Genomic DNA, 13,300 nt, shown 5'->3' with positions numbered 1-13,300 from the left:
CAGTTGAGTTTGCATAAGCTAAATGTGCATAAGGTATAATTGTACCAGCCTCTGTGAAGAGCCATAATTAGATGAAGATGCCTGACCCATTTGTATGTAGAGAACAAGAACTAGTGTGATTTTTGTCAGCAGCTATGAGTTGAACTTGTTTTAGAAAAGTAGCCCCTTCCAGCTCCAATCTTACCTATTTGCATTTGGCAGATGGTGTTAGGTTCAGGAAGGAGCCCAGCGAATATTGCTAAGGCCCTGGTGTGGTGGTTGCAAACCCACTGCCAGTGCCAAGTCAGACAGAGAGGGAACATCGCTGCCGCCACACAGGTCTGCCCCTGGCAACCAGGTGTCACATACACATGGTTATTTCCAAATGTTGTTTAATGTGTGCTTGTTGCATCCTAGCAATTTGGCAGCAGAGCATACACATTTATTGAATTTCCTCTGGCCTAGCTGTATAGTAGATTCAAAATGAATAATAGAAGAAATGTTGTGGTAAATGTAATGCATAAAATGTGATGTTAGAGGGATCTTAGATAGTATTTAGCCTATCCCCTCCCCGACTTTTACAAATAAGAAAACACACCCACCAAGATTGTTAGCAACCAAGATGAAATTAAAGCTTCAGTTCTCTGGTGCCTATTTCGTTGCTTTTTCTACTGCATAGAACTATGGGCTAGGTGGTATTCCATAGGTCCAATTAGATTTATTTAATCTGTTTGGTATGGAAGTTGACGTTTAAGACCTACTCAGAGTTTGTTGTCTAAGACCTGCTTGCTCAGAGTTTGTTGTCATCATTTTGTTTTGTGTTAATTAGCAAATCCAATGATTTGGCAGCCATGGGAATGTGCCCTTCAGCTCTGTCTCTAAGAATCTACTGTGAAGAGTGTGCTGCAGTTAGCTGACAGCGTCAAGTTATTGCACTTTTGGGGTTCAGTGCATGCTCTGGGGCTCCCCATCAGCTTGGCTATTTACATGTAGTCTCCTTCCTTCCCTTTCTCCTGTTGCCAGACCTGTAATATAGTCCAAGACTGTCCTGCCTTCTCCTGTCCCTTCTCTCCTCTGTCCTTCCCAAACATTTTCCCTTAGTCTCACTGTACCTATGCCTCAGCATCTACATCCCAGGAGACCTGAACTTGACATAGTATACAGGTAGTTTGGAAGATAAGATATTTTTAGTGTACTCTGCATTAACTGTTACAGAAAATCTTTTAAAATCTCTTTATATTGAATAGTGCTTAAAATCACTACAGACGTTTGATTAGTCATTTTTACATTTTCTTCTCTTAACTTCACGCCAACATGAAAAGAAGTAGAAGCAGAGAGCGATGGCAAGTGTACTGCTGTCAAGAGGCAGGGGTCTTAAAATCAGCTCTCTCTCAACCTTCGAGAATTCCCTTAGCCAACAAGAAACTTAGAGCCTCACTTACTTCCTATAAAATGAACTGGATGATCTCTGGCTGTTTTTTCTAGCTCTGAATGTGAAACAGATTGAAGAAGTTGACTAGCCAATTGGTCCCAATAGTGTGAACATTAAATCTAAATTTAAATTGAACAAATACAAGTTAATACAAAGAAAAGGAATTCAGAAGTTGTACGGTAATTGTCTCCATGTTATTGTCCAATTTATTTGTCAGATCGGTGACACCAAATGCCTAGGCGCAGATAGTGCAGTTTAACTAGCATCTCTATGTGCAAAGTGCTTCTGAGATTTTTAATCTCCATGGTAAAACAAGATTATATGTAAGTGTCTGAAAATGGAAGTTTTATTCCCCACAATATGGAATAAGAAGATAGAGACACTTTAGTATAATTGCACCTTAAGTCACATAACTCAAAATGCTTAGTACTTCTTCCCACTCTGTTCCTCAACAGCTGTGGTTTAGAGTTGAGACCACCCTGCTTTTACATGTAATGGTAGCATTCAGTAGTTGATAACACCAATCTATGCTGCAGCTGAATTTGATAATAAAACCCCTTCCTACTCTAAGTCCACGAAATCGCACAGTTTTATTGGGTATGGCTCCCTTTACCACTTTTTCCTCTTTCAATTATAATTCTTAGCTTTAAAGTTTTTAAGCTTGCTAATGATTCTGTGACATGGAGTCCTTATTTATTTTATAGAACTTAGTCTTCTGGAACTTTATGTTTTATATTCAGTTGCTGAATTTGGTTCAGCATGGTCTTTTTTTTTTTAGACTGGATGCCTGTTTATATTCATTTGTGTATTTTATAAACATGTCCTAGCTAAAGCTACGTAGTGTTGTTAGAGAAGATAAAACTGTATTTTTGAGAATTCTGAAACCCTAACAGTTTATTTTGCTTTTGATTCAGCATTTATTTAATGTTTCTTATACATATGGGATTGTGATGGATATATATTTTTAAATGAATGTTGGGAGAGGAGCACAGAATATATGTCACTGAACTGATGAGGTTATATATTTTAGCACCTTTCATATTGAAATTTCATGTTGAAATGTCATGTTACTTTGTAACATGAAACTTGTAAGTTATAATGGAATCGCAATACGCTTTGTTCTCAGGAATGATATATAAAATATTTAACAACAGGTATGGCATAGTCACTGCCCAAGCAGAACAAATGTTAAACAACCAGTACCAGTTCATGTCAACTGAATATCAGTCCTGCCTGAACTGAGCAGCAGTTAAAAGGATTTAAAAATCTTATGTGATAGAAGCAAGCCTTGATTCTGGTTTTTACCAAGAGCTATAGAAAACAATGAGCTTTGTACATGTTTTATACATATCCTCCTTAATTAAAAAAATAATATATTAAAATTTCCTGTTTTTTATCTCACTGGGAAATGATTCGTTACATAGATGTAAGCTGCCCCCATTGCTTTTGTAAATTGTGGCTTTGCAATTCAACCCTACTACCAGGTATAACACAAGTAGACTCCCAGCCCAATTTTACAACACATATAGACATTTTTTGAACAAAACCTTATCAGCAAGCATGTACAAAATAATTCATAAACCTATTATGTAAAACTCAACAAAGTCTTGGGGTTTTTTTGGTTTTGTTTTTTAAGAACTTTTCTTTGCAGGAAAGGTTCACTCAAGGCAGATGAGGCTGCGTATGTGGTTGGCCGCAGACAACCAACAATCCTCTTATATCAGTGATTCTTAACAGGGGGCAGTTTTGCCTCTTAGGGGACATTTGGCAATGTCTAGAAACATTTTTGGTTGTCACAACTCAGGATAAAGGGGTGGTGCTACGGGGCTCTACGGGTTAGAGGCCAGGGATGCTGCTAAACTTTCTACAATGCATGGGACAGCTCTCTACAACAAAGAATTATCTGATCCAAAATGTCAGTAGTGCCAAAGATGAGAATCTCTGTCTTAAATGAATGGCTGGATATAGGACTGCTTAGGGATCAATTCTGAGGCACCATCCCTAAAGCTAGATCTATAGGCCTCATTGGATTCACATAACCTGTTCCTGTAGCAGATGTAGGGTATCTTTATAATATGACATCTAACCCTTGTATCTTTTTGATAGCTTTCATTTTACTAATAAGAACCCATATGTAGCATTTATCATGCTAGTTAATGGACCATTTTCACTAATAAAATCCTATTTCCAACAGTCATTTTACTAATTAGCAAAACATTACTGTTTATCAAGACATGGATGAATGAGCCCTTCTGGTAGCTTCTTCTACTTTGTGAGCTTCCAATTTTGAGCTGCTTATGAGAATACTTGCTGATTGCTCTTGGATTGTGCTTACTTGGGTAACATGGTGACAGCACCTAGTTCAGAGCTTAAAAAACACATACACATAATGTCTGCTGTGGCATTTTGAAGTAAATCATGGACATTGTGACAGATTTCCTTCCTAGAAGATGTGACTGCGTACTTTGTACAAACTTGTCCCCTCAGTGTAGTTCATTTAGTTCAGCCACCATGTACTGAGTGTTTCCTTTGTGGGCAGTACAGATCTAGGTTGAGTCAAAGACATAGAGAGGAGGGAAGCCCCTTTCTTGTTTCACAGTTTACAAGTAAGGAGAGGCAGTGGGAAAGTAAACATGTATGATACAAGGCAAATCAAAAACAAGTGCCATAAGAAACCTATTGAAAGATTTTATTAGATGCAAAAGTGAGAGACATAGCAGAGGTATAACTTGGTGAAAACCACATGAGAGGTATAACTTGGGGAAAACCACATGAAGTAACTTTCAAGAGCAGTTTTGGAAATGGGGGCTGGGGTGGTCGGTGCATGGTCATATGGTGATTTAGCAGAGCAAGGGTGAGCATCTGGGTCCCCTTTCTCTTCACCAAGTGAGTCTCCTACTATGCCATAGTGCTAATAAGTTCTGAATTATGAAATAAAACTAGGAAACAGGAGAAGTAAATGGAAAGTTTAAACCTCCCCCTTCCCAAACCATAGAAAAAAATCTTACAAAACTGGTTCTGATTTCATCTATTAATAGCACTTAATTCTGCTGCTTTTGTGGAATACTATGATCTGCATAAAAGTTATGAGAGAAGTTCTGGAAAAATTTAAAGCTAAATAACGCTAGATTGCTTTTTGTTCTGAATTTTGTAGTCCAATAGTCTCCTCTTTTATTCATTGTTGGCTTTACATTTTGGTTTTGTTTTTTTTTTTTTTTGGAGACAGTCTCACTCTGTTGCCTGGGCTAGAGTGCCGTGTCATCAGCCTAGCTGATAGCAACAGCCAACTCCTAAGCTCAATCAATCCTTCTGCCTCAGCCTCCCGAGTAGCTGGGACTTCAGGCATGCGCCACCATGCCTGGCTAATTTTCTCTATATATTTTTAGTTATCCAGCTAATTTCTTCCTATTTTTAGTAGAGATGGGGTCTTACTCTTGCTCAGGCTGGTCTTGAACTCCTGATCTCGAAAGATCCTTCTGCCTTGGCCTCCCGGAGTGCTAGGATTACCACCGCTCCTGGTCTGGCTTTACTTTTTAGTTTTAATCTTTGCCTCTGCTTTCTTATTTCAAAAGAATAAACCTGCACGCCCAAAAGTTGCAAAGGACAATACTCAGTGGGCTGTTTCCTGTAAGCTATTAGTATTGAAAAGGCTGACATGTAGACCAGGATTCTTGAAACTTTTCTGGGAAAGACAAAACAAATAAACAAAAGAACAAACTGACTTCACCTAATCCTGGGGCCTTGGGTTTGAATGCCAGACTTCAGATAAAGAAGTCTACTGGAAGAGTGTGCTTTTATTATCCCTAACTCTGGTCTGTGTTCAACCTACATGAGGTATGGTGGTGTTAGTGGACATCAGTACAGTGGGTTGCCTACAGCTTATGCTTCTGACTCTAAATGGTCACTGAAAAGTATGACGATGTTGATAATGGGTTGGGCATCATTTACATTCACCTAGATGAGTTACCCTCTTGAAGGTCACTTTCTGGTATAGTTTGGAAAACAGCTCTTTAAATATAGTTGTTTATCAGCATCACTTGGTAAAGGCTCAGTGAACCCTATGTAATTTCTCATTTATAACACAAGTCGAGTACTCAACTAATTGAATACATGGCTACTTTAATTATTCTGTTATGGCTAATTGATATTCACAGTGGTCATGTTCTACAGCTTCTAAATGTAATATTACGTTACAAGTTTATGGTTCAGCCCCTTTGATATTTTTCTTTTTCATTGTTTTATGTCAGCATATAATTTTATGAGATTCATATATATTGTTGCTCATGTAGTTCTGACAAGGAATAAAGCTTTTTTCTACTCTTATTTGCTGATTTACCTATATGAGTTGTAAGATGATAGGGAGATTTTGCTTACCACAGATTATCCATATCATTGCGAAAGATTAATCTTTCTCAGTTCATTATATGTATGTTTCAGATGGTTATGAGTTTTAGATAGAATAAAGGAAATGTAGTGATTTCCTATTTAGGTTGACACAGAGTTGTTGCCTTTTCTCAGTCCAAGTAATTTCTGGTTGCATAGTATCATCCCTTGGAAAACTGAGCAGATACCTGCTTTGTTCTCTATCTTGAGCTATTGAAATTGAGTGCTGGCATTTCGAAGAAGTTTGTCATTTAAAATATTCAAGTTTTCTATAGCACGGAATCTTGCCTCAACGTGCCTTGCTCTTGATGTACGAAGTAACAATACAATGCCTCTGAGCTAAGTGATTATGATGTCACTGAGTTCCTAATGTCACATGCTTAGTGCCACACCTTAGTCCCTAGGAGCAACCAAGGCTGAAAGGGCATAGTAATGCCGAAAAGTTTGCGCTATGAAGAGCTACCTAAGACTATATATTGGAAGGTAAAGTTCCTATCAGCAAAATATGTTATATCTGCAATCCAGTTTTATCTTGTATTCACTTTATTACATCCTTTCTTGTAAAGCACCTTGAAGTCCTTTCTGAGAAGAGGTAAGTCTTTAAAGAAGTAAATAGTGTAGACTTCATTTTTAACCTAGCCACCAACACTGACATCAAAATATTCATGTGTTGGGTTTCTTAAAACTTAATTTCTTTATGTTCTTTGTTTCTCTTGCTTATGGGATGCTCTAGTTTTCTATAATGATCCACTTAAGCACATTCTGTCACATTTTCAAGCTGCATCATGTTATCCCAAATCTAGCAAGATCTGAAAACTAATCAGTGCACATTTCTTCTAGGAATAGTAAACAGGAGGTGGGGGAAACTTTTTATATATATTTTTTTTCCCCTAAGAAATGATTCAGTAACAATAAATAATCTTATAATCCTCTTTGTTTTTATGTGTTCATTTACAATTATTCTATATCTGTTAAAGGGTTCTACAAAGAACTTTTATTTCCATGCAGTTGGTTTACTGCTTTTCCTTAAGCTGAGTGTGACTCTCCATCCTCAATAGCTATTAGCTTAGTCAGTGTATTCTAGGCTTATTTAAGTTTCAGGATTCATATCGTGTGACTTTTTCTCCTAGCATCACATTAACTGCTTCAAAGCAATGTGCCATTAAAGTGTTGTGACCATGTTTCTTGCTCTGTTATTCCTCCCAGTGGATCTGACTATTGATTCTGTTTGTCATCGAGGGAAAGATTTGTGCTACAAGCCCCTATAGTTTGGTGTCAGGTCCTTGAAGGTATATCCCCTCTTTCGTCTTTAGTGTGTATATCTGACCTTTTGGAATGTTGCTTTACATTTTTTCAATAATTATATCTCAGAAAAGTGAATGGGCATATTCCTGTACATCCTTTATTAAGGTTGTAATCAGCTCTTCAAAATTAAATTTGTTAATTGGTGCAGTGTCCTCAGTAGTGTCCTCAGCTCATGCAATATAGTTGTAGCATTGAATTTTCTCTGTGTTTTCTAAATAACTATAATGGAATATCTGTCATTTTGCATTTGTTTTTTAATCTCACTGTGAGAACAAAAGATACATTATTTAGTGTGAGTGTGCTTTAACAGACATCATGGGTAATTTCATACATTGAATGGGAGAGAACCGGGAGTTAATACATTAAGGAGTTAGCATGGACATTATTTTACCTACTATTTATAACTGTTCAAGTTGTTAAAACAAATTTTGGGGGTTAATGAAATTACTTAATAGTTCACTGTTTTAGCTACTATGCCACGTTGACATTTCCATCTGTTAGTCAAGGATAAGCATATGTAATGTTGTTGTTTGAAAAATACTTTTCTGATTACAGAATAGCTATTCATTTTAGGAAAGAGGAAACACTTAAAATAAGAAATATGCATATCATGACCACTGTTAACTTGTTAGTGTGTTTCATACTTTTTCCATACCTGTATAAACATTCAACCTTCTCTGTCTCTCTCTTTCCCTTCCCCCTCCTCCATTTTTTAGAACTTACTGTATATTCTATGACTTGTGTTTTTTTCTCACTATTTTGTCTTAAAAAGTTAATTACTTTTTTTTTTTTTTTTTTTTTTGAGACAGAGTCTCACTCCGTAGCCCAGCCTAGAGTGTTGTGGCGTCAGCCTAGCTCACAGCAACCTCAAACTCCTGGGCTCAAGCGATCCCTCAGTCTCCCAAGTAGCTGGGACTACAGGCATGTGCCACCATGCCCGGCTAATTTGTTCTATATATTTTAGTTGGCCAATTAATTTCTTTCTATTTTTAGTAGAGACAGGGTCTCACTCTTGCTCAGGCTGGTTTCAAACTGACCTTGAGAGATCCTCCCACCTTGGCCTCCCAGAGTGCTAGGATTACAGGCGTGAGCCACCACGCCTGGCCAAAAAGTTAATTATTAAAACATCCATTTTCAGTGGCTTTAATGTTTGATCATATGGCTGGGTTAAATTCTTTATAATCAATCCCCCATTGTTGGACCATTATCTTATTCACTCAAACTTCTGTTGTTCACACTTGTTTGTTGCTTTAAATAATGCGGGTTGTATTTTCTTGGTTATAAATTTTTTGTACTTAATATTTGTTAGGGTTGAATGCCTGGAAGTAAAATTGGTCACATGGTAAGAAGATTAACAATAATAAAGATTTATACACACATCCATGCATTTATAGTTATAAATTTTGGCATACTTAATTTATATTTATTTTAAAAATTTATATTTTATATTCATTCTTTTTGATATACAGTTCTATGACTTTTGACAAATGCATACCATTGTGTAACCACCACCATAATCAAGAAATGTCTTCGTTTCCTCACCTCAAAAAAAATTTCTTCCTTTTGCCCCTTGACTATAAAGTTTATTTTTAATTCTGAAAATATAAAGAAGCAAAAATAAGAAAAATAGAAACTACCCACCCATAAGCCTACTACTCTGTTGTAACCTCTGTTGACATTTTATAGAATATAGGATTTTTTTTATTTTCCCTTTTTGCTACAAAAAAGGAGGCTATACTGTCCTTCCTGTTCATAACCTTTTTCTTTTTTTCTTTTTTACATAGTGTACTTAGCATATATATATTATTCAACCATTGGATTGGTTTTTTTGTTTGTTTGTTTGTTTTGAAAATCTAAGCAACCTTATAATGAACATCTAGGCATGTTGCCTTAATTACTAAAGTACTAGAAGAAATACAGTTTTTAGACCTCAGTGCATATGTGCATTGTTAAGAGTTATTGCATTTTATCATGTTAATTTATGAAATGGTTATAGCAATTTACATTCTGACCAACAGTGTATAGAAGAGCCTGTTTTCCTGGACTTTGCCAATATTTAGTATTATTATCTTATATTTTTATCATTTTGATAGATGAATACTGAAACACTATTTTAATTTGCATTTTTTATTTCCTGTGGAGTTGGATTTTTTCATGTGTGTATAATATTTTTTTGTGTGAATTGCCAGTTTATTATTTTTGTCTTTTTCTTTTGGGTTTTTTGGGTGGGGGAAAGGAGGAGGAATAGGCTGTTTTTAAGTATTCTATATATTAATAACATAACTTTCACAGTTACATGTCAGCATTTCTTTTCCTCGTTTTGCCATTTTCTTATTCTTTTGACTTTATGACTTTTTTTGTTTTATGAAAGTTTTTATGAGTCTGTTCTTATCTATTTCCTTTATTTATGTTTTGAGTGTGTGTGTTGAATGTAGAGAAGACTTTTCTCTTTAGGTTATGTAGTCACGTATATTTTCTTCACACTTAGTTTTATCTGTCAAAATTCTTTTCTCCATTTATTTTTTTTTTTATATTCCTAACAGTCCACTAAAGGTTTTACTGTGTTGACTAAGGAGCCATAAATTATATACTTGCATATGAATGTATTTTTATCTTACCTTACTATTATATTTTTTATTTATTCATATGCATTCCAGCAGCATAAACTTTTCATTTTGAAATCTTCTGTTCAAACTGGAATGGCACAGTGATATTTAAATGTGTCCCAAGTTAAGCATTTTATCTTATTTTTTCCCCATTGTCTTCTTTGGTTTGCATTTTAGATATTATCCATCAGATTTCTCTGTGACATTAGGAAAAAACAATACTTATGTTTTTAAATAACTGTTTGTTTGTTTTTAACATGCTGCAGGATATGGAAGACAAAGTAAGTAGCAAAATGACAACCTACAAATGTGCAAATCAGTTCACCCAAACTAAGCAGATAGCTGAGTAGACAGGCTCCCTGACATCTGTGCCCGGCACCACACTATCACTTCGCAAAAGAACACGGTGCACGGCACAAGGCTGGTAATGCCAAAATATATACTTGCTCTGTTTCTTAAAAGTAGTAGTCAGGCATTCAGCATTCACTGAACAAAAGGTATGTTGAAAACTTTATTAACTCAGAGTTATATAGGGAGGTCCCTTCCCTCAGAGACAAAGGTGAATCGATCCCAATATTTAAGATGCTAACAACTGTTTAAGAAATGCATTTTTTACTAATCTTGAAAAATATCCATAAGTAGCTATCTTTATCATTATTGTTTTAAAGAACCAGAAATATTTTACTACTAATTTTTTGATTTTGTAAATTTAGAAGTGAGATACCTAAAGGTTTTTTAATTGATTTTAATTATTTTTATTTATTATCATTATGTTAAATTATTGAAATAAACAATTATAGTAGTTTTTGCTCCCACCCATCCGAGACAACAAATTCTTTGTAAAAAGGAAACTAGGTAACAATGCATATGTTTATATGCAAGTTTCAGTGGCAATTTAAGAGTTCTCAAACATAAGATTTATATACAAAATGTAATTAAGGCTTTTTTGTTATTCTTTAAGAAGGTTAGTAACCACGTTTCTTATACTCAGAGTAAAATCAAAGTTTATATTGTGCAAAATATTAGTCCTTGAAATTACTCTTTGAAAGAGGAGTTAAATAAGACAGTCTGTAGAGTGTTGTATTCTGACATTTCCAAATACATTTGGACAAAGTAGGACACAGCTGGTACAGTAAAAAAAAAAAATTACAATGCAGATTTATTCTTTACATTTAAATGCAGCAATCATCATCTTATTAATCTTTTTCTATGGCAGAGACCTAATAGATTGCAAAAATCTTCAGCTTTCTATACTTATTTGTAATGCAATTTATACTTTTGCTTTGCTGTTGCTGCTTTTTCTTGATATAGTATATTCTTCATTTCCTTTTTTAGGCTAAGCAGCTGGAAGAAAAAGACCGAGTGCTAAAGAAGCAGGATGCATTCTACAAAGAGCAGCTGGCTAGACTGGAGGAGAGGGTATGATTATTTTTTGTCATTGATTCTCTTTACACATATGCAGCATTCCCATATATTTATTTAAAAATCAATAAATTAAGGACTATAACTGCATTTCCTTGTTAAAAAGTGGCGAAGAAATGAAGAAGCCAAACAGGTAGTTCATTCTGTCTGAGAATGTCATTTCTCTTATCATTTTGGGATGGTTGTGGTACTGCTTCATTGATACATTTTACCACTTTGGAACTTCCCCAAATACTTTTCCTTATATGTTTAGCATCCACATTGCTTTCAGGTCAAACAGTACAATGCTACTCTTAACTCACCCAAACATTGACTAAACTTGAGTACATTCTTAGAAATGGTAGTGTTTTAAAAGATATATTTTCTTTGTGAAAGCTCTGTTTGCTGCATTTGTGGCTAAGAAATGAATGTCTCTTTCAAGAGCAGTAGATAGGAGCTGAATAGTAGAACTTAAAGAGAAGAATTAGGAAAAGGAGAAGACATGTATGTCTACTCAACATGGACCTAGAATTTGACAGAGATGCAAAGGAGGGAATTAAGACTGAAATATAAGAAGGCAGTGGCTTTTTTTTTTTTTTTTTTTTTTGAGACAGAGTCTCGCTTTGTTGCCCAGGCTAGAGTGAGTGCCGTGGCTTCAGCCTAGCTCACAGCAACCTCAACCTCCTGGCTCAAGCAATCCTCCTGCCTCAGCCTCCCAAGTAGCTGGGACTACAGGCATTTGCCACCATGCCCGGCTAATTTTTTTTTTTTTTTGTATATATATTAGTTGGCCAATTAATTTCTTTCTATTTATAGAAGAGACGGGGTCTCACTCTTGTTCAGGCTGGTTTCGAACTCCTGACCTCGAGCAATCTGCCCGCCTCAGCCTCCCAGAGAGCTAGGATTACAGGCGTGAGCCACCGCGCCCGGCTAGAAGGCAGTGGCTTTAAGAATGGGAGTTTGAGGCCAGGCGTGATAGCAGAGAGTCTGAGAACCTCATCAGTACACCCATTCAAAAAGTAGATTTGGGCTGGGCGTGGTGGCTCATGCCTGGAATCCTAGCACTCTGGGAGGCTGAGGCGGGAGGATCACTCAAGGTCAGGAGTTCGAAACCAGCCTGAGCAAGAGCGGGGGCCGTCTGTACTAAAAATAGAAAGAAATTAATTGGCCAACTAAAAATATACATAGAAAAAATTAGCCGGGCCTGGTGGCACATGCCTGTAGTCCCAGTTACTCGGGAGGCTGAGGCAGGAGGATTGCTTGAGCCCAGAAGTTTAAGGTTGCTGTGAGCTAGGCTGACGCCATGGCACTCTAGCCCAGGCAACAGAGAGAGACTCTGTCTCAGGGGAAAAAAAAAGTTGTTATCTAAATTAATTTTATACACATGCTGTGAGGTGACAGAGTGAGCCTTCTCTTCCTTTTGATTGAGTCCCCCCTAATTTGATTTGTTTAGAATGTGTTATTTGGTAAGAAAGTAGGAAAAAATAAGAAATACATCATTAAACCCCACTCAGTACAGTTATTTATATGTTAAATGTGTTTACCTTCTCCATATGTCACTGGGCTGAATGATTCTTGAATATAGGGATTATTTTCTCATTCATTCAGCAGATATCTACTTAAGTACCTAATATAAATCAGGCCCTGGTCTAATGCTAGATATGTACTTGTGAAGACAAATGAACTAAACAGCTGCTCTCATGGAGCTTAAATTCAACTTAAAGCCAGTATATGTGTTGTATGGCAGGTTGGGATAATTTGGAGAACAATAAAGCATGGAAAAGGAAGTCCCGGGGCCCAGGTTAGGCATGGGTTGGGTTGAGAGGGAAGGTCTATCTAATGAGATGACATTTGAGAAGAGAAACAGGAAAGTAGGAATAGGGAAGGAAGCCAGTGCCAAAGCCCTGAAGCAGGAGTGTGGTTGGCTTGTTTGGGATGGCCAAAGTGTTTGTGAGTAGAAGAGCACTCTGGCTGCTGTCTTGGGCAAGAATTTGAAGCAAGGAAGAATTACTGAGTTTATGGCAATAATTCAGAGAAGGAATGGCAATGGCGTAGGTCAGGGTGCAAGTGGCGGAAGTAATGAAATGTGGTTGGGCATTTCAAAGGTTGAGCGGACTGTATTTGATGATGGTTTGGAACATGAGTGATAGAAAGAGCCAAAGATACTCCAGGTCTATGGCTTTTATAACTATTA

General features: G+C 36.5%; 1 protein-coding gene across 2 annotated transcripts in view; it reads left to right on the top strand.

Annotated features, from left to right (window-relative positions):
• CHCHD3 (coiled-coil-helix-coiled-coil-helix domain containing 3) overlaps positions 1 to 13,300 on the top strand; it is a 279,301-nt gene that overhangs the window by 168,200 nt on the left and 97,801 nt on the right. For both annotated transcript variants that reach the window (XM_012739744.3, XM_012739742.3), the window contains exon 5: positions 11,041 to 11,124. In XM_012739744.3, coding sequence (XP_012595198.2) covers positions 11,041 to 11,124 — 84 coding nt within the window. The remainder of the gene's footprint in view (positions 1 to 11,040; positions 11,125 to 13,300) is intronic.

Source organism: Microcebus murinus, chromosome 9, assembly GCF_040939455.1.
Source record: "Microcebus murinus isolate Inina chromosome 9, M.murinus_Inina_mat1.0, whole genome shotgun sequence".
Lineage (NCBI taxonomy): Eukaryota > Metazoa > Chordata > Mammalia > Primates > Cheirogaleidae > Microcebus > Microcebus murinus.
Note: the sequence above shows the minus strand (reverse complement) of the source record. Positions and strands in the feature narration are given on the sequence as shown.